This window comes from Epinephelus fuscoguttatus, linkage group LG1 (genome assembly GCF_011397635.1).
Source record: "Epinephelus fuscoguttatus linkage group LG1, E.fuscoguttatus.final_Chr_v1".
In the NCBI taxonomy this organism is placed as follows: Eukaryota; Metazoa; Chordata; class Actinopteri; order Perciformes; family Serranidae; genus Epinephelus; species Epinephelus fuscoguttatus.
The window spans coordinates 8,305,630-8,331,980 of NC_064752.1; the positions used below are offsets into that span (position 1 = coordinate 8,305,630).

Consider the following 26,351-nt stretch of genomic DNA (forward strand, 5'->3'; position numbering starts at 1 on the left):
ATATTTTCAGGATTGTCAAGAGTTTTTAGAAAGATTTTAGCCCATATACATGAACACATACACCAATCAGCCAAAACATTAAAACCATAGGTAGGTGAAGTGAATAACATTGATCATCTTGTTACAGTGCAATATTCCATTGGGAAACCTTTGGTTCTAGCATTCATGTGGATGCTACTTGATGCGCTCCATCCATCCGAACACCGCTGCAGACAAACTAAACTCCCTCATGGCAAAAGCACTTATCGATGGCAGTGGCCCCCCAGCAACACAATGCACTATGCTACATCATAAAAACTGCTCAGGCATGACCCGAGGAACAGGACAGAGACCTCAAGATGTCGACCTGACCTCCAAATACCCCAGATCCCAATCTGATCAAACATTTGTGGGACGTGCTGGTACCCCAGGTCACCCCCAATCCACGGTGGGGCCTTCTTGGACCGGACTTGTATCTGATCTGTCAAGGCATGAACACAGGACCTCTGGAGAGTGTCCTTTGACACCTGGCATCAGGGCGCCAGCTTCAGATTTTTTGAGTCCTGTGAGTTGTGAGGTGGGGTAACAGTGCATCCCACAGATGTTTGATCAGATTGGGATCCAGGGAATTTGGAGAACAGGTTGTTGTTGTGGTGTGGCATGGTGCATTGCCCTGCTGGGGGGCCACAGCTACTGGGGAGTGCCGTTGGCATGAGCGGGGGTGCCTGGTCTGCACTGGTAATTAAGTGGGTGGAGCATGTCAGGTGGCATCCACATCAATGTCAGGACCCAAGGTTTCCCAGCAGAACATTGCACTGTAACAAGATGATAAATGTTGTTCACTTCACCTGTCAGTGGTTTGAATGTTTGGCTGATCGGCGTATAGAGCATGTGTGTGTCCACTATGTCCCAAAGCAACAGCAGCAGCTGCCTCATCTTCTTCCAAACATTCATCAAGCTGAGTCTGCCGTGTTGGTCAAAATTAAATCACTCCATTCTGTCACAGATTTGCCGCCTTTTGGTTTTTGCTCCGGCAGTTACAATGTTAGAGTAATATTTTAGTGATGAGCCAGGTGTGCGGTTATTCTGATTCGAGCACATTCTTAATGTCTTGTTGACCAATCAGATTGCTTGGTTTGAGCTACTTGTTGTATAATAATAATTGTGTAATACAGTGAAACTGATATCTTTTGTGAATGTTATGGTGCCGTGAAAATCTCATACAGCTGATGGCTTACTCTGGGCAGCAAGTCACTGAAAGGGTCTAATATGTCCAGGGCTATTCATGACACATTGGGAGCAGTAGTTTTGGACACCCTGGCTTAATGACACCACTGCTCCACACTGATGACATCTCTCCTTGTCCAGGAACTGATTTGGTTGGGAGCAATTTCACTTTCAGCCATGCATGTCGCTGCTACTATCACAATGTGATTTATTTTACACCGGTACTATCCAGAACAATATTCTATGGCGCACCCCTGGGTGATAATCAGCATGATTACGATGAGCATGATGATGATCATGAGACTCACATGAGTGAATGTGGGGAGATCCATGCTGTAGCCCGGATTCTGTCTCAGCCACTCGATCAGACCTTTGCTGGCCGCCTCTCTGTCGATGGCCACGATCTCTGGCTGAGGTGGTGTCTGGGTGGGGGTGGGTGTAGAGGAGGAGGACGGCGTGGGAGGGCCAGCGGGTCGCTCTGAAGGAGAGGGGGACGGCGAGGAGGTGGAGGAGGAGACGGAGGAGTGGCTGATTACCTCCACCCGGCCCTGTAGCTGCAGAGACACACACACACACAAACACACACAGATGCAGGTGTTTTTGACATTCTGAGTAGGGGAATGGATTTTCCTCTCGAATCCAATTTTTTTTTTTTTTTAATCTAACTTATGACTTTTACCCCCCCCAGATGCCCGAGCTGCGGCTCCTCTCTTTCACAGTGAAGCACATATAAGAATTTGAACTACCCCTATGCCCTCACTCCTCCCTCTACCCACCTGTGTCTCTGGGAGGTGCAGTCCTCTGCTCTTGGTGAACTCAGAGTACAGTGCTTCAACGTTTCTCCTCCTCCCTCTCCTCCTCCTCAGTGAGTCATCTCCCCTCAGGCTTCCGTTAACTATTTGCCCCGTTACAGGATGGATCAGCCCTGCCTGCAGTATCCCGGCCATGTCGATCCCCACAGAGCCTGATAGCGGTGCTGTGATGGGGGGTGGCGGCGGCAGCTTATGACTGCTGCCAGCACCATGGTGGCTGATCCCCGGTGCAACCACAGCTTCTCCTGTCCCTAGGGCACTGGTGGTGCTTATTTCTCCGGACGACTTGGTTAGATCTATGGCTGTTTCTTGCCAGCCGTTAATCAGCATGGCTCCTGTGCGATGAGAGGGCGGCGCCACCACCGGAGCAGCACCACTGGAGCTTGTGGTGGCGGCAGTGTGGCATGACGATGCTGATTTCCCAGCTAAAACCTTGGCAGCGGCTGCTGCAGCAGCGGCTTCATAGTCGAATGACCTCCGACCTCCCGCTCGTTTGAGCTCAGGGAGATAAGGAGGAGCCACGAGCCTCTCCTGTAAGAGAGGCAAGGAGGTGAGGCGCCAAGCTCCGCGCCCACATGCGCCGCCCCGCGACATGTACTGTCAGAGTGGACAGGGTGGGTGAGGGGTAGACAAGAATGGGAGAGAGATGATGGCTTTGTTAAACATACATATGGACTGAGACAGAACACAGTGGCGGCTATCAACCAGACCTGGGTTAAAGCACGAGCCCGACACCTCAACAGTTATTTAACAATGTTATTTACATTTTCCTCTTTGGAAGCTGCTCCAGGCTGAACACAAAGCTCGCCTGGTTTGTTTACCTCTGAGAGCATGAGACATGGAGTCAAAATAAATAGCTCTCATCCCATCTGTTCCCTCGTCTGTGGAGTGTTACATTTTTGGAAATTATGCCTTTGGATGAAACACACTGTACAGATAATTAGTCAGACTGTAATTGGGTGTAAATGAACAAATATAGTTTGAACAATATCCTTTAAAATTCTCTCCTTAAAGCTGAGACATGATGTTTCTTTACAGATATGCTGGTTAAAAATTGCCCAAGTCTGATATCAACATGTATAATATCAACAGTACAGATTACAGAGACACGGAACTTTACAAAGAAGCAACAAAGCAATGGTGTGAACTTGAGGTGTCCAGTGCGACCTGAAGAACCGGCTCTATGTCGGACATTTTAATGAGTATTAGTCAACGGTGTTAATGTGTTGAGCTAGAATCTAACGAGGATACATGACATATGTAAAACATATAATCACATGATATATTTTATCAGTATACCTGATATAAAGGGTAACACTAAGTGGATGTCACATATTTTTTAATCTGTAACCTCTCAACTGCTGAAAATTGAGTTGGGTCAATTTAAGGTTTTGCCATCAGTGTACAAGCTTAAACAGGTTCGACTTTATGCAAACCAGCTGAACAGGAATTTGTCATTATCATTACATGTACTGCATTAATCAATATATTAGCCTAACAGAGGGACTTGCGTCTGACAGGCCGAGAGTCGAGCAGTGGCAACAGGAAGGGGATGAAATTTTAGTGGAGGCGGGAGAGGAAGAGAGGAGGTTTTTGTGTTGTTTGCGAGAAAGTTCATGTGTTTTTTTGGGGTGACGAGAGGAGACGTGGCAAAATTAGTTTTTCAAGAAAACTAAAACTGCACCAATATGTCACGTTTTGGATGTGAAGCTTACAAAAGAGGTGTCTTCACTGGCTGCCAGCGACACGGAGTGCCATAATAAGCAGACTATTTTTTTGGATGCCCTGTTTATATCTATTACTGCCAACTGCTTTGACGGCTGATTCATGAAGCTGAAATGAGGAATTATCTACGTGGGACTTCCTTACTTCTAACTGCAAAAACATAGTAAGGTGGCAGCCAGTTAGAGGGAGATCACCAGATGACCAGCGCTAATAACACTCTGTGGAGTTGTGATTTACAATTCAGTAGCCTCACTACAAAAATGAGCCATACGTATTATTAATAAGGCTAGTTACTATGATCACACTAAAATACTGTTTTTGAATTCACAAACTATGAAATGTAATGATGATGGTGTATTATAAAATGATGCACATAATGTTCAGAGCAAAACTGATGTTACTACCAGATTGTGTACAAAAGTTTTTTTAGTACAGGAGAGCAAATACAATTTGAGGGTTTGGTGTAAGTTGCTATTTTAAGGGTTAAATTGTGGAACAATGCCAAGAAGATTTTAAAAAATGTGTAAAACATTTTGGGTTTTGAAAATAATGTTTTACAAAGCTATGTTTGAGGGTTACAAGTCTGAATGATTTTATCGTATTCATGGAGGATAGCTTAAATTGTTAAGGATGTAAGACAGGTAAATACAAGCTTGGGCTTCTCCCTGAGACTCTTCGGTAACAACATAGAGTGTTGACTTTGTTTACACTATTTGTATTATTTATACTTGCTGTATTATGGGTGAAGACTGAATAAAACACTGACTAACCAACAACCTACTTGCTGTTGGCTATATTGTCATTTCCACTACATATCACGATATTAAACGTTTCATCAGTGCAGTCCGGTATTTTGCCTCAAATCAAATGGGCTTGAGAATAATTACCTTGTTCAGCCGTAACGAAAAAGCACCCGAACGACAAGTCAAAGTAATGATGCTCTCAGCGGAGTCTAGTCTGTTAGCATTTAGGAGTCTATTAGCACTATTAGCATTGTTAGCAGTGCACACTGGACACCACTTGTATGAACCATGGCATGAGATAGTAGAGATACATGTGGACAGATGATAGATGCACAGGTATGTACAACAAAGGGAGTTAATTCATTCATTCAGTGGGTCACAGGGACGTTCTCACCTTAGGTAGTCTGGTGAGAGGGGGAGGGATGGAGAACCCGAGTCCAGGGTTCGTCTGCTGAACCCTGGACTGGCCCGGGACGGAGCTGGAGGCAGTGGTGGGGAGGAAGCCTGCTCGGTGGTGCTGTTGGTGGTGGTGCTGGGCTAAACTGTTGGCCAGGCATGAGTTGGCGACCATGGAGCCGGGTGAGTCGTACTGCTCGCTTGATGACGGCCACTTCCCCTTCAGGATGGCGTGGCAGATGCTGTCCAGGCGGTTGATGATAACACGGTCCTACAAGGAACAGTATAAGACTGAACTAATGACATGAAGATGATAACGTGAACAGGTTAACCTTCTTTTTAACGCAGACATGTTGGCGCTCATTTATCAATCTAACATGCAAACCAGCACAGATCTGAGTGCAGAAATCATCTCAGGATGGGGTTCACATGTGAGTTATTCAAACTTTCTTATCTCACTGATCTGAGTGTAGAATTGATTGAGCGTTGACAATGAGGGTTACTGAAAACAACTGTCATTTAAATATCCAACTCCAATATATGTTCTCACTTTAGAGGCCTTGCCTCTGGAGTTTACGACATGGAGAGACATACTACAGCCAAGTGTTCAGCCTTCGGTCAGTGATGTAGGCCTTTGCAAAATCTGTTTTCTCGTAGGCTATACATTTTTTAGTGATGAATATGTGACTGCAAGCACTTTGATGCCAGTCATAACATGGTCTGATAACGATTCTCCAACACAGCCAGATTTAATTTTCTGCACCGCCACTTCACGCTGACTCAAACTTGCGTACAAGAGTTGAGACGCGACGTGAGATTTGATCGTAGCCTGGGTTTGCATGCAAATGACCATACAACCAGTTTTCTGTCATACGTCTGTTCTGTAAATGTAAGGTGAGGTGTATCTGATTCTGATTCCAGGCATAAAAGACACCACAGTACCTTGGGCCACTCAGAAAATGAGTAAAGTGCTTTCTCCTGCAGCAGCTGAGCGATGGTCGGCTCCCTGGTGTCGTGGAGGCTTTCAGGAATCTCACACATGGAAACAGGAGCTGCAAACCTGGGGCTGCCCGCGTAACCTTCCACCACAGGTACTGTGGAAGAGAACGACAAGTTCAAGCTCAACAGCCTGGTTTGTAGAAGGAGGTGCATTTTTTCAAACTTGTACGATCAAACATCAGTACACTGTGCTTCATGTGGTTTACAAATAACGGCACCAATAACGGTGTGCCTATGATAAGACTAGTCATTAATGGATTAGTCATTTAACAGAAAATTAATTGAACCATTTTAATAGTGGATTTATCTTTCCAGGTCATAAATGAAAGACAATGCCAAAATCAGCTCCTTCTCAAATGTGTCAAATTTTGAATTTTCTCTGTTTTGTATCTTTGAAAGTTTCATAACATTTTATAAAATTAGCAAATGGAAGAGATCAGTTGGTGTCTGGGACCTTGTGATGGGAATTAATCATCACTTTGTCATTTTACAGACTAAACAAAGAACTTGATGATTAATCCAGGGAAATATTATTAATTAAAATAAACATGTGCTGTGAATGTGTCACACAAAAATCTGTTGTTATCAACCACCCAGCCAAAATTGAATGATTAAATAAAATCACCAAATATGTAAAATTAGGTTTGAAAATGATAAAAATAAAAGCCGTACAATCTGTTCTGAGACACTAGGGGCGTGTCCACTGAAGGCCTGTCTTGCCCGTCTAATATGGCGGTGAGACTCGCAGCAACGAGCTGAAGCAGTCAATGAGGTGTGACAAGGAGACAGAGCAGTGTTCTGAGGAAGTCATTAAAGGTAAATTCTGCCAATTATGAAACAACTCTGTGTCACCGCAGTGTCTGCAGATGAACTGTGTTTGGCTCAAACTTCCTACGTGCTGCACCAACCAGACCTCCGCAAGCTGCAGCATCCTCAGACACTACATGCTCTTGAAAGCTGGCACAGAGTCGGCACAGGAGTAGCATCCAGTGCCCGACCTCACGTTTTCCAGGCAGATAATGTCGCACCATGTGAACTGGCCCTAATTCCACAGTGCAGTACTGTATAGTTCACAGTCTTTAACATGTTGGCAGTAATTATTTTCCGACATCTATAATATGTCTCAGACTCTGATTTCACTTTACTCAGACTTTAAATAATTATTAGTTGCAGCTCAACCTTTAAAAACTGTTCTAAATTGTCCTTCACAGACTCGCAGTGTTCTCACCTGGTGTCGTTGGCCTCTCCTCCTTCACTTGGCCTTTCACCACCAGACTCTCCGAGGTGTCCACCAGCCCGTCTACCTGCTCCAACTTCGGGGTCAGGACTGTGCTGTCGGCCTCCAACAGCTCCTGCTTTGTCTCAGCTTTGATCTCAGGTAAAGCTGTAAACTCAAGGTCCTCCGGCTTGGCCTCAGGTTTAATCTCAGAGCTGTCTGGGTAGGTTGTGAACTCCAGACCCTCTGGCTTGGCTTCGGGCTTGATGGCAGACGTGTCAGGAAAGGCCGATAACCTTAAATCCTCTTGCTCTGTCTCAGTCTTAAGCTTAGCTCCATCTGGATACGCAGCAAAACTGAGAGCTACTGGTTTTTCTTCAGGTTTGATTTCAGCGCCATCTGAGAAGGCTGCGAACTGGAGGACTTCAGGTTTACAGTCTAAGCTTTCAGGCTTCATGGGGAGGCTTAGATCTTCGGGTTTGGTCTCCAGTGTTTCTGGTTTGACAGGATAGTCTAACTGCTCAGCTTTGGTCACTAAGTCTTCCGACTTGACGCGGTAGGAAAGGAAATTTCCATGTTTGACTTCAGAGCTGTCGGGGTAGACATCCTCTCCAGCCTCCGTCTTGGTTTCCTCTACCTTGATTGGCAGCTCCAGTTGCTGAGGTTTCTTGTCGACACCACTGTCTTCTGGTAGAAAAGAAAACTTGAGATCAGATGGCTTTGTGTCAATACTGTTTGCAGGTAGAGTTGGGGCCATTTTGATTCCAATTTGCTCAAGCAGATTATTTTTGTTGTCCTGGTCAAGGGAGAATGTCAGGACTCTATTCTTACAGTCTCTCCTCCCATGTGGTGAGCTCAGATCTTCAGCTGTACCTTCATAGTTATTCTGATTCATGGAGACTTCGGTTTTGACTCCAGCTCCGCCACTGCTGTTTGTGGCGGTTTCGTCAGCCTTTGCTGCTACAGTAGGGGGTGAGACAGACGTTGTAGGGCAAGAGGGTTGTGCGTATTCTGAGTAAATGCTCTGCAGCACCATCTCGTTGGGTTTGACGTCTAGTTGTTTCACTGCCACGTCATCACTGGGTTGAACCACTGGAACATGGATGAAAGAAACATGATCCATCTGTCCTTCTGAGATCTCATCCACTTGATCTGCCAGATCTGTGCACTCGGCTGGATCATCCTCTCCAGCTGCGTTCCCCATCAATGTTTCAGTGTCAAGAGAGTTTCCTATCGTCTCTTCCTCCACTGTCTGATACAGAATCAACCCATCCACTTCCTCCCCAGGCTCTTCAATGGACTCAGGACATGCAAGGCTACCCTCCTGCTCCAGCTTCCCAAGATACGGATGCACCCCTTGTGGTAACTCCTCTTCATGCTCTGCTTGGTCGAAGCTCTCCTGAAGGTCTTGTTCGTCCTGTTCTGCAAGGCCCGGCTCTGGCACTATCCCGTCCATCTGAGGTACTTCCATGGGTGGATTCAAAACTCCCAAACTTTGATCTGCTCCTGTAAGGATGAACCATCAAGATGTTAAACGGTGCCTGGCAATATGAGTTCAGTGAAAATTCAATCATGTTGAAAGAAGCAGAGATAAGTTAAAGTGAAGCCACCGTATAGAAATTTAAGTAATTTAAAAATCCGTCATGTTATTCCCATTGGCTGATCATTTCGTCTCAGCGTCAGTAGTATTTCAGTATTTATAATCCTGTTTAGGGTGTATCTCTATCTATCTATCTATCTATCTATCTATCTATCTATCTATCTGTATGTCTTAAAAAATTGGTGATCTGGATGTAATTTATTGAATTTATAATTTTAGATATAGTTGTAGTCAAATAAGTATGACACTTCTCCAACATTTTTTAGGAACACCGTCTTACTTGAGGCCACTTATGTAAAACTGATTAGTCTTCAAATACACTGTACAACTACCTGTACTTTTTCACATACCTTGGTCTATGTCACACTCCACTCCCTCCAGATCTCTTTGTTTCTCCACATTCTGCTCCAAGGTCCCCCCTGACAAGTCTTCCACTTCCTCCTCCTCCTTGTCATCAAACTCGAACCCAGTGCCTCCTTCCTGGCCTTCTCCTTCCTCCACAGGGTTAGCCAGGCTTTCAGCCACATCAGAGGGGCCCAGCCTATGCTGTGGCGTGTGGCCAGTGATGTCAGACAGAGAGAGGGGAGGTGGGGGGACATAAGGAGGCGGGGGGCTCGCCGAAAGGTCGGTTTGATCTGCGCTGGGTTCCTCGCTCACACCAATTTCCTGGATACAGAAAATAAGTGTCAAAATAAGAATTGCTTTGTGATGATATATTAAATTGTAACTAAAAGAAAACAGAATTTTCTTTTTTCACTCGGCGTCCTTTCTTTCAATTCAACGTTAGCTTGAAAACTAACCTTAAAGAGCATGTAACTTGAGGACAGCGGCTCCACAGAGTCTCCTGCAGAGGGGTGGGAGGGAGAGGAGGAGGGTGGGAGGCCCAAACACTCCTCCAGAGTTCCACCTTCCTCCCCTCCTCTGTCTCCCCCCTGCGCCTCCTCATCCTCCTCCTCCAGAAAGCCAGTCTCCAGAGTGGAAGGTCCAAGGATTGGATCAGATTCATTGAACATGTGGTGAGCTGGACTGGAGTGGTCTGTACCGTCCCAGGGAGCCTGCAGGGACAAAGGTGATGGGTTAATGAAAGATGAAGTAGAACAGGAGCCAGAGCCTTTAGCTATTCATCTGCTCTCCTGTGAAACCACCTTCCAGAAAAGAGTGAGTGTAAGCTTAAGACTCTCCTCTTTGATAAAGCTTATAGTTAGGGCTGGCTCAGGCTTGCCTTGAACCAGCCCCTAGTGAGGCTGCTATATAGGCCTAGACTGCCAGGGGACTTCCCTCAATACACTGAGCTCCTCTCTCCTTCTCTTTCTCTCCGTTATGCATTCACGTCTCATTAATTTATGGTACTAACTTGGCCTCGCTGGAGCCTTTGTGCTTTCTCGCCTCGCAGGTTTCTTAGATTGCGGTGGCACCTGCTGCTGTTATCCTGCTTGACGCCCACTGCTACTGCTTTTATTATTAGTCATACTTCCAATGTCAATACTGCTGCTATTAATATTGTTTTATTATATCCACTGCTATAATTATAAAAAGTGATATCTCTATTATTACATCTCTGTCTCTTTTTCTCTCAACCCAACGGGCAGAGGCAGATTGCCACCCACCATAGAGTCTTGGTTCTGCTTGAGAATTCAGCATGCTGTGGGTGGGTCGCCCGTCTCCGAGATGCACTGATATGTGATGTGAAACTACTTTATTCAGTGTTTTTAGCGGTTTTAATCACCTGGTCCGTTTATTTTGGAGAGGAGGAGACCTCTGTGGATAATTTGGCTCCTGATAAAAACCTCCTGAGCAATGAATACTGATGGAAATCTAGGTGGGAGAAGTTAAAGCTGGTTGCAATCTGCCATTCACAGCTAGAAGCCACCAAATCCCCCTAAATCTTACACCTTTCAGCCTTCTTAAGAATGCAGATAGTTACCTGTAACTGATCCAGCTCCACCGATGGTGCCATCAGCCCGGTTTCCTCTGAGGAGCCCTGCTCACCAACAAGCACGTCACTCCTTAGTTTTGAATCAAGGTCTGTTCCCCCGACGCCGTACGAGTTGAGCATGCTTTGACCTCCTGCAGCTGAATTGAATGGGAAACCGTTGAGGGCGTCTTTGGATGCCTTCCCTCCATGTAAGGCATCTGCAGACATGGCATCATGCTGCAGCGAACCCAGCTCCAGGGTTTCATCCAGAGGAGGACAGTCGAGGAAATCTCCCCGTGACCCAGGAACTATTCCCAGACTTGGTGAGGCGGAATTGTGGGCATCCAACGGTAGAGGGTGGAGGTGAGGGTGAGAGGAGGAGGAAGAGGAGGAGGAAGGAGAAGGAGCAGACGGAGGCACAGAGTGATGCTGGTGGTGATGATGGTGGTGGTGAGAGGACTGGTGAGGATACTCAGGAGGCTGAGGAGAGTGGCGACCGAGACTAGAATCATACAGGCAGCAGTGAGGATGAGGCAGCTGTGGATGGGACGAAGAGGATGAAGACGAGATGCCGGGATGGGTCACCAGGCCTGGGTGATGAGGGTGATGATGGCTTTGAGGATGAAGATGAGAGGGGTGTCCCCTGACGTAGTTCCTGTGTGCCTCCAGGAAGCTCAGCTGGGGGTCGTTCAGGATGTAGAAGTCTGTGCGGCTCAAGCCGTGGCGCGCTGCTCCGATGAGGAGGTCACGGTCATGTTTGCCAGACTCCCACCAGACTGGGAGGTAGAGGGAGGGGCGGCACAGCTGGAGGCGGGCCGACAGCAACGGGTGACGGAGAACCTGAGGGAGTTCAGAGCAGGAAGGCACAAGAAGTAAATATAAAACAGTAAAAATGTAAAGAAGAAATGGGAAGTTTTATGAGTGCGACTACAAGGACACGAATAACCTGTTCATGAGGCTTATCCCAGTTATGATCATATTCGTGAGGCAGACATGAGATATAGGAAGAGCCTTTTTATATGATTTCTGTCATCAGTTGTAATTTTCTTCACAACACTAGAAGGTGGGAGCTATTATTGACACAAAATGTATCGACCAAATGCCAGAGACAAAACGTAGAGAGATGAATAAGCTTCATCTGTGCATCCATCAGTGCACTGGAATGAACTCATACCAAGCTCTAGACAAACAATTGCTGCGTTGTAGATAAACTTTGAAGTTCAGAGTTTGAGTTGCAACGCTGAAAACTAGTATTAATGATGAAACTGCGTTTCTACAAAGAACCCACCTGCTCTCTGATCTTTCGGAGCAGCTCGATGCGGTATAAAGTCCGGGCTGCTCTCTCTTCTGTCAGAGGCTCGACGAGCACAGCGGGATCCACCAACCCTGAAAGAAACGAGAGGGAATGAGAGACACAGAGAGTCAACATGGAGCAGTGGCAGTAAGATGCACAAGGAACGTATGAGAGATGCAGATCTGAAGGAAGGGGATGAGAGAAAAAAGATAAATAAGAGTGAGTGTGTTTGTACGTGCGTCCTCCTGTCAACCAATCCTTGAAATATATTCCTGATCCTGCTGTTTGTAACACTGAGGTGACTAAAGATGCAATTTATAGTAAATAAACCTAGGCTAGATTAATTTTACAATAAAAAAAAACAGACAGAAAGCCAAACATACACTAAGTAAATGAAATATGTAAAATAAGAGAAGCAGAAACAGTTATCATATTTATACATTCAAACATACATAACACGGTAAAGTTCAAGTCCAGGTCTGTAGTGCTTTGTGCTGCTCGGTTCATTTAAGTACCTGCTGCTTTGTGCTGCCACCTACCTACTTTTAAAGTGCTTGTTGGCTTCAAGTGCTTGTGCATCAAAGTTCAAGCTCAACAGCCTCCGGATACAGTATGTGCTCATCCTGAGGTGAGATGACCGACATCTAAAACTCTGTAATTGCCTTCCGGCTGGGAAGAATTTGAAAAGGGAACTGAGGAGTCAGCCATCACCTTCTGCACTGTGTGTCTGATACGTGTGGCATGAATGGAGGAAAACAGAGGGAATGCCACAGCCGATGATCTTAGACACTTTCAAACTGTCCCCGGCTGTGTTTTCATATAACACTGAGACTGAAACGGCAAGGACAGTCTCCTCAGGAGCTCTGCAGAGGTGCAGCATCACTTCCCCTAAGGTCACATTTACACGTTTTACATGTTGTAATATGTCCCAACACTCTGGAGCCTAAGGTGACCTGGGTCGGCTGTGAATCAGAGGTAGAGCAGGTTGGAAAATCGGAAGATTGGCACTTCAGTCCTGATGCTGACGTATCCTTGGGCAAGATGCTGAACCCCAAACTGCTCCCGCTGGCTGTTCCACCAGTGTGTGACTGTGACATGTAGTGTAAAGGAGCTTTGAGTGATCAGAAGACTAGAAAGGCACTATAAATGTGCAGTGCATTTACCAATATGACTTTACTCATTACACTTTTATTTACAATTTAATGTTTAATATTCTGATTTGTTTGTTGAGTTTGGGTCTTAATTTCATGTACTGAACTGTAAATGAACTGTCAGTGAAGAGCAACTGAATCCTTCCACCAGCAGGGGTCAGTAAAGTTCCCCAGGAACAAGGTCCCAAGGAGGGACAGGAGGTCTGCAGCTACACCCTAATGAGAACATGGTGTTGGACTCTATAGATTCTGACAGTCAAGTTTGTATTTACTTTGTAAAACCAGCCGACTGTGGCTGTAAAACAAAGCAGGGAATCATGAGCTTCTTGTTAAATAACCACATGACCAAGGTAAATCAAATTAAGGTAAATTAAAAAGTTTCTCCAGGTAAAAAAAAATAAAATACAAATCTGTCCATTGCTGACGTTTCTTTCAAAATCTCAGTCATTTTTAAAAAGCACATGTCCAGTGTGTGACTACCAGTGCTGTAATTCCACTACTCCAGACGGTAACTAGAAATGTAACTAACAACGTTTTTTAAAAATTCAGTAACACAATTACAATGACTTAGCTTTAAACGGGCTCATTACTTTTGTCTTGATCATAGCAGACAAACGCAGCCTACTCCCCAGAATTTTTCCCAGTTCTGATGCAACATCACATGTAATGATGCATTGGTCAGGTGAGTGCCACCCAGTCTCTCTGCTCTGTGTGTGTGTGTGTGTGTGTGTGTGTGTGTTTGAGCGAAAGAGAGACAGCCAGCCAGACGGGAAGAAAAGGTGGACTAGTTTCTGTAGAGCCTCGTTTCCACCAAACACTTTCAGTATGGTCCCTTTGGAACCAACAGTAACCCTTCAGGCATGGTACCTTGACCCTAGTATTTCCACTGCAAACAGTCCTCTTAAATGTGGGCGAGGTTGTTGTCACTCACTGCTCCGTCCAGCACTCACTGCATTTCCTCCTTTATCAGTCTGCACCTGGTTTATCGTCCACAGAACGAGGCTGCACGCCGACATTTTCAGAACAAAATAAAAACAGGCTGCAGTGAGAGTCTCTCTCCATGGGATATTTTAAAAAAAGAAAGTGGGTTTGTGCATTTAGTCCTTCTCAGGCAAGCTCAGGGGTTTAGTGTTGCTGTAGCCAACAGGAACCTCCTCAAGATCAAAAACCAAATTAGGCCTATAGCAGTGAGCTGTAGTCTATGGACAGAATATGAATTACTGTTTCTGTAAATAACTTTTATCACTTTTATTTCATTAGACCTGTTGTAATAAGAAATTACTGTCAAATATCTGAGAGACAGTTGTTATTTTGTTTGACTCTGCCGAGAATATCTGACTTCTGTTGCTTGATTTAAAGAACTGAACGCTGCAAATCAATAACGGTTTATTGTCCTGCCACTTATTTTCACCATGGTGTCACATAACACTAAAAAAATTTGCTATATGTGTCTTAATAAGAGAATTGAAGTAGATATTTAAAAGTAATTAAACTAACTAACCAAAAGAAGTTACTATTAACTGTAACTAACTCTAATTTTAGTAACTTGCACAACACTCACAACCACAGCCACACAGACACAGACACACACACACACACACACACACAATACCTTCTTCTTTCCTTGGAGGCAGTTTGCAGGCCGTCCTGCACATGTTGACAAAGGAGTTGAAGTATCTCTCCAAACTCTCGTCCGTCTTCCTCTCCAGTCGGGCCAGTGCTCTGAACTGGGACCAGTCAAAGGATTTCCTCTCTGGGTCATACACCACCCCAAACGATGACACAGTGCGGTAAAAATCTGCTTGTTCCCGACGAGTCCACCTTAAACATGAGGATATAATGTTTCAAACACCATATTCAAACATCTATATAAGGAACATTTAAGAGGAGGAAAGCACAATTTATCTAAAGCAGTGACACAAACAAACGCCAGCCTTCCTCATACATTAAACAAGATACCACAGGAGGTTGTCTGGAATACACACATTTACACAAATACTGTCAGGTAAAATAATTAGGCTTTGTAGCCTCTGGGCTTTCTTCAACTAAACCAGCCTCAAACAAAGTATTTGAGTATTTAAATCTGAAACAGTTTCCAGGCAGTTTGTGTTGCACTATTTCAAGTTGTCTGAGTCATTTTTATCAAAGTTCTGTAAATGTAATGTTTTAAGAGAGAGAAATGAATATAAAGTGTCCTTCAACGTGAAGCGTAACATGAAAATCAGAGCTGGTCACTATCGACTGGGGAAATAAATCTCCATATTTTAAAGAAATATGAAATGTGAGGTTTTGAAACTTGTGTGTACAAATCTCTGTGAAACAAACCCTCATGAATTTCAGAATTTTAACTTAAGGATGCACCGATGTTCTATTCTGAGGCCGGAACATCTCTGCACAACTAAATTTTTCGTCATATCCGTAACCGTGTGGAGTTTGCATGTTCTCCCTGTGTCAGCGTGGGTTTCCTCCAGGTGCTCCAGCTTCCTCCCACAGTCCAAAGACATGCAGGTTAAATGGTGACTCTAAGTTGTCCGTAGGTGTGAATGTGAGTGTGAATGTTGTCTGTCTCTGTGTGTCAGCCCTGTGATAGTCTGGTGACGTGTCCCTGATATATCAAAAGTCAAAAGTATCTGCAATAAAAATATCCCCAGTCTGATAAAACATTGATCTTAAAACTTGCTATCAGCTAAACTGACCTTCTTTGCCACTCCAGGAACAAGGGGTCAGGTTCTGTGGCGACCACAGAGCACCGCCTCAGCTCTTCGCCCAGCTGCCACGCCAGCGGCCCACCAGTGTGATGACTGTGCGCGGCTCCAGCTCCTCCGATCCCCATGCTGACGAGGCCGTCGTGAAGCAGGAAGTCGTGCCTGAGCAGCGGCTCGCGGCGCAGTGTGAACCGCTGGTAGGCCGTTATTAGGCGGCGTAAACGGGCCGTCAAGGCAGGGCCAGTGGGCCAGAGGGGCCGGGCTTGGATGACGTGGAGAGATGCCACCCCGGTCCCTGTTCCTGTTGTCGTGGTGGTGACCAGGGTTCCATCCTGGGCGCACAAGTCACCCGACATCTGGGAGTCTGTGGAGGGAAGGCACAGAGAGGGCACGTGTGTAAGTGTGTGAGGCTGCTGTTGCTTACAAGGTCTGAACAAAGTTTGAGTGAAAAAGAAATCTGTCGTGAAGAAGGACTAGGTATTGTGTGAGTTCTTTTATACTGGAATACCTTACTTTAACAACGGACATTCTTTCCTTCAAACTGCTTTTTTCATGTTAAACACAAAAACCCAAACCTCTGTCGAACCATAAAGCAGCCATACAAAGACGTTTGCTACTGAATTAAGGAAATTGATCATTAAAATAAGGAAAGGAGATTTGATGACTGATTTGAATCGGCAGAGGTCGGTACAGTCTCAAATATTTTTGGGGAGAGAGTTCCAGAGGGAGGGGGCGGCTATAAAGAAGGCTCTGTCACCCCAGGTTTAATGCTTGGTCCTGAGTGGTGGAGTCAAGAGTTTGGAATGAGAGGAGCAGAGACTGCAGGAGGGAGTGTGACGGTGGAGGAGGTCAGTGAGGCAGGAGGGGTCCTAGTAATGGAGGCTTTATAAGTGATGAGAAGGACTTTGAATTGGATGTGTTGTGCTGTGGGACAGTGGAGATTCTGGAGGACGGGGGTGATGTGATCGCTGCGACTGCTAGCTCATCTAGTGTCACTGAGCTCAGCTGTCCCTTTAACAGTATTTGGTGCTCATACCACCACCCCAAAATGAATTCCTGCTTAATTTGCCAAGAAGAGGTGTCTCTTTGTGAGAGGTTTAACTTTATTAAAACACAGAATCCAGACATGTCTTAAATAAAAGACTCGTTTAATCGAGCTCAGATGTGAACAGATCCTGAAATTCTCACCATAAATCACAGAACTTATGAGCTGGTAACTGCCTGTACCAAATCAACCAAAGCAGGTCACATCGGGCTCTCTTTGACTCACACTCCAGCTTTTCTGTTAAAGTACCTGCGTGTTTTGAATACTAAAGGAAAGGCTGAAATGATATAGATCATTTTTACAATATTACTGCGTCTGTAATGTCTCTCATTTAACAATGTGTAACAAGGTATTTGTATCTGAGTGTGGATGTCTTTCCATCTTCTTCTCCAGAGTGCCATTTGACAATTAGACGTCCATTAAACGTACCCACTGAGACAGTGAGCACCATTAAAACTATCAAAACTCATTTCACATCAGCCTGTACTCGGAAGAGCAGCGGTGAAATGAAGACTGCAGCTGAAAGGTGAAATGGGTTCAGATATGAAACGTCGTGGGAAAGCACCTCTTGACATGAATAGAAGGGGAGATGGAACCCAGCGGAGAGAAATCATATCATATTGTCTGAGGGGATGTCTGACTCATTACAGAAAAAAAATGAAATTACAAGTTGAAAAAAATGATTGCTTAAATTGCCCGTAAGACCTGCAAATGCCAAGATGTTCTTTAGCTGTCAAGTTGTATTCATGTGTGTCGGTGGATCTTTAATGTACGGGTACTTCTCCATGCCTGAGTTCTTATAGAGAATTTTCCCAAAAGACGCACACTGTGTACTGGGGATGTCATGAGAACAGGAACCTCAGTACCAAGGCAATGGCAGGACTCTGAAAACCTGACGGTACTTGTTTTTCTCCCGCACCGTAGGTACCCAAGATGCAATTCTACCAGAACTGACAGGAAAGCACATACGCCTACAGGTGTTCTAGTCTGCCGTTAAATGCCAAAGGAAGAAGATGAACGCCTCCAAGCGCAGAACAACAGGTGGAAACAACGACAATTGCAGCTGCAGCAACAGCTCTGCCTCCCCTTGCTGACAAGAAAAGCCTTTTTTCTGAAGGGCAACATAAATTCACACAAATTCTAAAGACACGAAAACACGTGTAAAGACACGAAAAATGTCCAATTTAGGGTAAAATCATAGACTGTAAAAATGATGTGACTTCACCAATTGGTTTTTGGACTCACGGCTCAAGTTCAGCATTTCGACTGTTGCCATCTTGGTTAGTTGGAGCCAGAAGTGACCATATTTGGGGAGAGATTGGCGCCGTGGTAAAGAGCTCCCAGATCTCATTGTTTTTCCCAATTTGTGAACACTTTTAGCTACTGCTTTTCTTCTTTGAGTTAGCCACTAACTGCTACCAGCCACTTATTAAATCTCCTGCAGCAGGTCGAACACATACCACATGTTCTAAATGTCACACCTGTGCCACCCAGACATCGTTTCAGCGTTGTTACTACCTCAGCTCAGAGGCGAGTCAACTCCGTTCCCCCCATTCTGTGATCGTACCTTATGTACAAAACGGTGAGGCGGCATAACGGTGCGATATTCCCACCTTGAACAGGCAGTGTAAAAGGGGCTACAGAGTACTTTGTGTTCAAGGCAGATCATCAGGAATTAATAATAAAATTTAAATTAGACTGAGTAGTGGGAACTGTGGAATTTCACTGGAGTTGGTATTGACTACTGGATTTCTGGTATAATGAAACACCTACTGTGTACTGACTTGGCATTGTTGATATTAATAGATATGTTCATGTTTATGACAGAGTGTAGTATGTCTCACCTGGACCTGTACTGTCAGGCTTGTCTGAGGTGTCCGTGCTGGAGCAGGTTTCCTCTCCCTGTGAAATAAAAACACACACATTTTTACCAATTAACGAATAAACACAACAAAATCAACTAACAGATCTGAGGATTTTCAGTTATAAAAATGTGTCAGTTTTGTGCTAAAATTTGCTTTGAATGACTGCATTGGATAAGAGAATTTTGTAATAATACAATATCATCATATCATCGTGATGGCCTGGACCTACCATTCCCTTGTAAAATGATTTTATAACTTAAAATGAGAGGAAACTTAAACATAAAGTCATTATTACCCACATATTTGTACCTTTACTATAAACATCTGAAAATTGAAAATTATATTTTTATGTGTTTTATTGTCACATTTTAAATAGTTATCTTCTTCATCTATAAAATATTTGTAAATGTCGTGTTTAAGATCACTTTTATATTCACAAGTTACCAAAGTATGTTTCATATCTGAAATAAGATAAAAGGATCAGTTAGATTTATGCTGCAGATATTTAAAAGAAGCAGTTTCCCCTTTAATAAGCATTTAAATAAATCAAGCAAGAGGACAACAGATGATTTATCTGACCCCTTACTTTGTTTCCATGATGTTTCAAAATTCTTTCTGCATTAACTCTACACTGAGAACGCGGTGCTGCAGATACACTGCAGTTGCGTGGAAGTTTAAAAAAAAAAAAAATCGCCAAAAAGCAAAGCTAAATAAAACAATAAAATAAGCAATAAAAAGATTCACAATATCTCATCATCATCATCATCTAACATGATCTGTTCTGATACTAAAGTGTTGTTCTGTATTAAAACGCATCATTAACTCCACACATTTGTTTTTACAGTACCCGCAGGCCACACACGTCTGGTGAACATCAACTCTCCCAGAGGAAATTTTAACTAACACCACAAAAACTGAACTCTTTAATCTCAAGGGAGTACGATGAGGTAAATAATGCGCCCATAAAGGAATAAACTGAATCTAAGGTTGAGGGAGAAAATAAGACAAACGGAAAGAGATTTTTTTTAAAGGTTTCAGGAGAGCTTCCTCTTCACCTTGCTGCTCTCGTCTCTGTCCTCGCCTCCATCAGCTTTGCTTTCAGTCTCGTCCTTCGCCTCCTCAGTTTTGCACACACTGACAAAAGAAACAACAGACAAGAGGACAAAAAGCTTTAATAACTTTAATAACAATTTTTCATTCTTCTATCGATACAGTCTGCATTCAAGGGAATGCCAACAAAACATCACATCATTTGACACCACAGGAGAAAACAAAGCACTGCGGAGCTGCTGTGTGGCTTCCTGCACGTTACATAGACTTAAAAATCCCGAGTAAAGGGGTATTTTTACCTCAGGACCCCATTGTCCCATGTTCTTTTTGTGTCTAAGTGACTACTGGGAACAATATTTTTGGTAATTGGTCCAGTGTTGAGCGAGAGCAGCTGCCAGGCTGCAGTGTCACCACTCGGGGCATGTTTGCCTCATCAATTTACGCCTACAGAAAGTGCTTGTTTTTGCCACTGACAGGCTCAGACTGTTATCAGAAGTGTCTGACAACATTATTAAAAGGATCCTACAGAGAAAGATCTTTTTGTTAAAGAATAAGATCTTTTTTTTTTTTTTAACCAGAACAAAATTCAGAGTCTACAGAAACAAAATAAAACTCACAAAAATTGTCTTATTTCATATTTCCACTGTTCCAACAATCACTATCTCTGGTTTGATTGAAATTAACCCTCAGTTAAGACAGGCAGATGGTAAAATACACTGGCTCTGTACACTCTAAATTTACTGTTTATTCACATGGAGTCTGGTGTGTTTGGTGACGGCAATTTAAGAGCTGGTTCTAGTTCAACAAAAAGGATCAAACACTTTAACCAAACACTGACAGACTGTTTAGCCACTGGTAGAGAAGATGTGGGCCTCCAAGTATCTGTAGATCTTGAGAAAAAAAATATCCTATTGAACAATGTCTTGTACAACTGAAGGCAACATGTGTGAGATTAGAATTAAATGGGACAGGAAACGTGGAGAGTAAAGGCACACTCATGACAAACTCAGTTTCCTTGATGTTTGACTGAAGATAAAACATGTCAGAGAACAGAAAACAGAACAAGAGAAAGCTGTTCTGATGCAGAGATGCAACGAAACGCCTGTCAGAATATGAGCCATAAAAAATGTGATCAGATGTAAAGAAAGCAGATTAAATCAGAGACGAGCGCTCGCTGTGCAACTGTTGTTATGTGTTAGAAACAGCATGGAGGAAACATTTCCTGAGGCACCAAAATATGTAAAGAGGAAAAGTTTTTAAACCAAAACAAAGCACCTGAACATGACAGCACATCTCCACGCACTGCAGGAAATGTAAGAATGAAAGGATGGAAAAGAAAAACACAAACAGCCTCCATGTGATTCTGCCTTAATGAAAAATTACTATATTATCATACCAGAAATGACAGGAATTAAAACACAACACAGCAGGGAAATAACATGACATCATGTTTCTCTGTTATGTTAACTTACAAACAGGATGTCATATTATTTCCATATTTAATGAGTATATCAGAGAATATCAGAGGCACATTAATATTTAAAGGTTAAATAAATACAAGGTTTATAACTTAAAAACACTAAGTTATATCTACTTCCCAGCTATGGAAGAGAAGAAGGAGGAAAGAGAGGAGGAGGAGGAGGAGGAGGAGGAGGAGAAGGAAAAGAAGAAGAAGAATGAGAAGAAATAGGAGGAGAAGAAGAAATAGAAGAAGAAGAAGAAGAAATAGGAGAAGAAGAAGAAGAAGAAGAAGAAGAAGAAGAAGAAGAAGAAGAAGAAGAAGAAGAAGAACTTCTCATTGTTTCTAAGTCAAGATGACTGAATAAAATATTAAATATTGAGGTGAGATTCTAATATTTATTTGGGGGTAAACTGTTATATGAATCAAGTAATAGGAAAATAATCCTTGGAATAATATATAAATTAGTCTTTAGTCTAAATTGACTAATTTAAAATGAATTTAATTAACTGACTAATTTAAAAAATAACTGTTTGATAAATGGATGAAAAAATAATGGCTAGGTGCAGCCCTACAGTATATCTAACACTCATATTGTTTTCAGACGGAGGTTCTTGAGGTGAAATCTGATCAAATTGGGGTCTGTGACCTCACATGACCTTTAAAAAAGCTGCAAACCGCCCTGGACAAACAGCATGTGCAAAAGTGAAATAAAAGTCACTCTACAGCTCAAGTGTGAACAATTCTAAAAAGACTTTTCTTTTCTTCTGTAAAAAGACTCTACCTTCCAAAACTTTTAAGCTTCATAAATACAAAGTTTGTCTTCCATACCTTCGGTGCTGTGCTGTCGTGTGGACACACCGAAGGTATCACAGAAGAAATGTGGAAAACTTTCTGTGAACATTTTATGCAGATTTTGAGGGGCCACGTTTACTGCGCCGCGGCCTCTGTGTGCACAGACGCCTCCCTTCTGCATATATGTATTTATTTCTCCTCATCCTGTTTCAAACCTGTGCTGGAAGCCTGCTGAGTTAACATTTTGATACCAGAAGATCTTCCTGCCGCACAGTCGCTGTGCTCAGCTGGGAACAGCTTCAGGTTGAACAGGTAATAAAGCGAATGACAACTTCAATTACCTCCAGGAAGAGGATCAAAGCTTCACGTTCAAATGCGTGCGTCTCATCTTCATAGCGCTGCTGTCAGCCGGAGCAGCAGCACCCGGAAAATACATTTCCCACGCTCTGTCTACGCTTTCCTCTTTTCTCTGGCGCACTCTCTCTGTCAATTATTCCTCTCTGGCTTTTGTCAGTATAGGCTCTTCTTGCAAGACTCTCATGTACAGTGAAACTAGCAGAAAATATGTCTTGTGAGGACAGAAGAACCATATAGCTTTTAGAGTTCAGTGGTAGGTTATGGCTAATATCAAACACTTTATGGAAATACACCTGCAGCTGTGTGTGTGTGTGTGTGTGTGTGTCAGTCTGTCATCTATAGAAATGCCCCGTCACAGCCGTCATTAAAACATGGTCTGATTGTTTTCAGTATAATTAGCACCCTGATGTCACACTCTGCATGTATTTCTGTGTTTATAATATTGTTCTTCACACTCGGTATGTAAAGCAGTTGTGGGGGTGGAGAGGTGGCAGTGTTGATAAAAACAAACATCAGAGAGGACAGGATGTGTTTTTCGCACCAGTGTTGGCACCTGCTGCTGTGAACACTACTACAGAGAGTAAAAGAGAGAATGGATGGTGGAAGGTGGAAGTGACTCCTGCGGGTTTCTAATTTCTGTACCTGTCCCGACTACATGTGACGCAGGGTGTCGACAGGTATCTGAAACTTAAATCTAATGCCTTTCAAGACCTTTCAAGCACTGCAGGCAAGTATAAATGTCCATCCATCTATTTTCAACCACTTATCCGAAGCCAGTATTCCAGACGTCCCTCTCCCCAGCAACACTTTCCAGCTCCTCCTGGGGGACCCCGAGGCGTTCCCAGACCAGACGAAATAAATAATCCCTCCAGCATGTTTTGGGTCTGCCCCAGGGCCTCCCACAGCTGTTGGACGTGCCCAGAACACCTCTGACGAAAGGCCCCTAAGACACATCCTGATTAGATGCCTGAAAGACCTCAACTGACCCCTTTGGACACCAAGGAGCAGCAGCTCTACTCCGAGCTCCCTCAAGATGTCCGAGCTCCTCACCCTATCTCTAAGGCTTTGGAAAAACTCATTTTGGCCACTTGTATCCGTGACCTCATTCTTTCGGTCACTTGTCAAAGCTCATGACCATAGGTGAGGGTTGGGACGTAGATGGACCAGTAAACCGAAAGCTTCGCCTTCCACCTCAGCTCTCTCTTCACCACGACGGCCCGGCAGAGCGCCAGCATCACTGCAGACATCACGGCAAACCGCCAATCCATCTCAAGCTCAATTCTACCCTCAATCGTGAACAAGACCCCAAGACACTTAAACTCCCTCGCAATCCACCAATTTCCGGCAGCGCACCATGGCTTCAAACTTAGAGGTGCTGACTCTCATTCTGTTGCTTCAAACCGCCCCAGTGCATGCTGGAGGTCATGGTGTGACCTTCATTAAGACTTGGATTCATTATTCCTTGACGATGTGCAACACAAAAATAAATTGAGAAATAAAAAGTGAACAAAACGATTTTGAAACAGGAGAAACCCATTTAAGTGAGATAAGTGTGTTTATGTACATGAGGGCAATCTTTTGACATGTGTCAGTGTGTGTGTGTGAACATGTGAGTACTTCACCTGTCAGCCATGTCAGAGGCCCCCTCCCCTCCTCCCTGCTCAGCAGACAGCGCTGTGACGTCTGGCATTCCCACTCTCTCCAGGAAACACAGGTCTGAATCTGCACGCATGGCGTTGTACCGCTCATAGCCTGTTAATGCAAACACACACCCCGTTAAAAACACAGAAAAAATGTGTGTGCACAGACACAGTGGAGTGTTCCTACGGTATGGTTTATTGTCCCATGAAGGTCTGATGCTGAATCTGGAGCCAAATACACTTCACATACATAAACACCAGATGCCATAGATGTGCCTTGAGTGATTCTCACTGTGTGTCACAGTGTTGGGTATCTTCTTAACAAATCTTTCAAGACGACCCATACAGTGCTGGAGGGATGATGTTTATTTGTGGACCAACCTGGACGTCAACATCACTCTGGTGCCCTTGACAAAATGCCAGTGGGATTTTTCCATTGTATTTCAGTTTGGAATTATTGCAGAAAATACGGACTCAGTCCTGCACCACTCTGCACATTGCCAAAGTTTCAAATAATGAGGTAAGCGTATGTAAAGTAATCCCTGTGAGCCAAACCTCAGGTGTCAGACCATTCTGAACATTCGGTTTCAATGTTTTTTCTGCTTTGGCTACAAGCTGTCATTAGCTTATGATAGATTCATGTTACTGTTCTGTAATCTTGGTCGCTGATGTCGGTACTTTCTCTCCGATTTTTGCATCGTATTCCTGCTGGAACATGTCTGATTGTGAAAATCTTGGTTTAGAAGCTTTAATTGGTGATTTTTCACAATAGGGCGTGCTGCTATGACATTATTCCAAAAAAAGTCATTCCTCAGCTGCAACAATGGGTGTGGAAGACCCTGAAACGCTGACCTGTTAGAGCAGACTGGGCTTTTCTAACATTAAAACATGTCAACATGTTATAGTAGAAACCCAAAATACAAGTATGAACTTGATTATGAGCAGAATAGTTCCTTTTGAAATCACAACATGAAAAATAATTCCCAAAAACTGAAACAACAGTGCTCAGCAACCTTTCATGTCAAAAAATGATGGGCGCGTAAGTTGACAGCGGCTCTCACCGTGTTTGTGGACTCCTATGAGGAGAGACTTGTCAGCATCCGCATCCCACCATGGAGCTGGAATCTCTATGTAGTCGATGTCGGGTAGTGACACCTCAAGTTTACTGTCAACACAAACAGACACACGTGCAAATAATCAATCTGTCAGTCAGTGACGTCAGTGTTGAGTCAGGACACTGAAAACACAAGCAAACAAAAACTCTGTCACAACTCCAAATGGCACTTTGACAGATCGTCTGAGCGCTTTCAGTCTCATCCGGCCAAATATTGCCTCAAGTGTCGGGACAGATCAACAAATCAACCAACCATCTGAACAAACAGTCCAACAAAGTTTAATTTTTAATATGAAGAACATGGTGGCCGCTCCATACCTGGCAGGTATCCCTTCTAGAGCTTGATTGGCAGCCTCACCCAACACCTCCACCTTCAGGTAGTACAACATGCGCACCCTGAGTAGCACCCTGTGGAGGGAGACAGGTTGTACTTAAATACACCACAGTAAAAGATGACATTCTCATACCATCTGCAGTGTTGTAGCATCTCTAATAGCTGCTCAAAAATTACAAACTAAACTAGTTACACTGGCATTCAAAAGATTTAAAAGAGATTTGAATAACACTATAATTCAGACACCGAATGTTTTGTTTAAATCTGAAACAGTTTCGGCCCTTAAAGAAGAATTAGATGATTTACACTTGCATGTCGTGAATGTCTCCACAGTGTTGCACGATGGGAGAATAGCGTTGGATTTTTTATTTGTTTTGCAGTCCAGAAAAGCATAACTGAGTCTCAACCATTATCGAACCACAACAGTGTAACTGGGTCCTACAGTTGTAAGACTGAATCAGTTTAGACTGTGATCCGTCACTCTATAGTACGTTCAGCTGATACTCCATCAGCACTAACCCTGGACTAACCTTCTGTTTCAACTGTGCACGCTGAAGAAGAGCTTTGCTAAAGCAACACGTCTTTTAATTCCAGCCTGTTGAAAGCATTATTGTGCATTTGACACTGAAACAGGAAGCTGTTACTGCTGTTACTATTTAAAATCTGCACACATTTTGATTGTAAGCTTCCAGTTTCTTTCACCAACGACTGCTGATTTCTTCTCTTCTTATTCAAATGGTGCTCAGAGGGATCTTTGTCTCTTTCTGCCCTTTTCATTGACCCTTCCATTTAGCCGGGTGCAGCAGTGTTTATAAGACAGTTTCTGGGCGTCGGGCAATACAGCTTCAAAAAGCCGACAGCAAGGTCTACAGAATGTGGTGGAAGGATATATTCATGATGTTTTTTTGTTTTGTTTTGTTTTGTTTTATG

The 26,351-nt window shown here is 43.7% G+C and overlaps 1 protein-coding gene across 5 annotated transcripts in view; it reads right to left on the reverse strand.

Annotated features, from left to right (window-relative positions):
* Positions 1–26,351, reverse strand: part of chd6 (chromodomain helicase DNA binding protein 6) — a 161,450-nt gene that overhangs the window by 8,140 nt on the left and 126,959 nt on the right. For 3 of the 5 annotated variants that reach the window (XM_049596903.1, XM_049596982.1, XM_049596808.1), the window contains exons 27-42: positions 25,406–25,495; positions 25,035–25,138; positions 23,956–24,085; positions 19,728–19,806; positions 18,652–18,709; positions 15,754–16,126; positions 14,670–14,878; positions 11,901–11,998; positions 10,622–11,452; positions 9,498–9,752; positions 9,048–9,363; positions 7,110–8,603; positions 5,825–5,976; positions 4,881–5,153; positions 1,983–2,615; positions 1,515–1,760 (exon numbers count right to left, since the gene is read on the reverse strand). In XM_049596903.1, the coding sequence (XP_049452860.1) occupies positions 1,515–1,760; positions 1,983–2,615; positions 4,881–5,153; positions 5,825–5,976; positions 7,110–8,603; positions 9,048–9,363; positions 9,498–9,752; positions 10,622–11,452; positions 11,901–11,998; positions 14,670–14,878; positions 15,754–16,126; positions 18,652–18,709; positions 19,728–19,806; positions 23,956–24,085; positions 25,035–25,138; positions 25,406–25,495 (5,341 nt within the window). The remainder of the gene's footprint in view (positions 1–1,514; positions 1,761–1,982; positions 2,616–4,880; positions 5,154–5,824; positions 5,977–7,109; positions 8,604–9,047; positions 9,364–9,497; positions 9,753–10,621; positions 11,453–11,900; positions 11,999–14,669; positions 14,879–15,753; positions 16,127–18,651; positions 18,710–19,727; positions 19,807–23,955; positions 24,086–25,034; positions 25,139–25,405; positions 25,496–26,351) is intronic. The other 2 variants (XM_049597054.1, XM_049597135.1) reach the window with 2 other exon arrangements.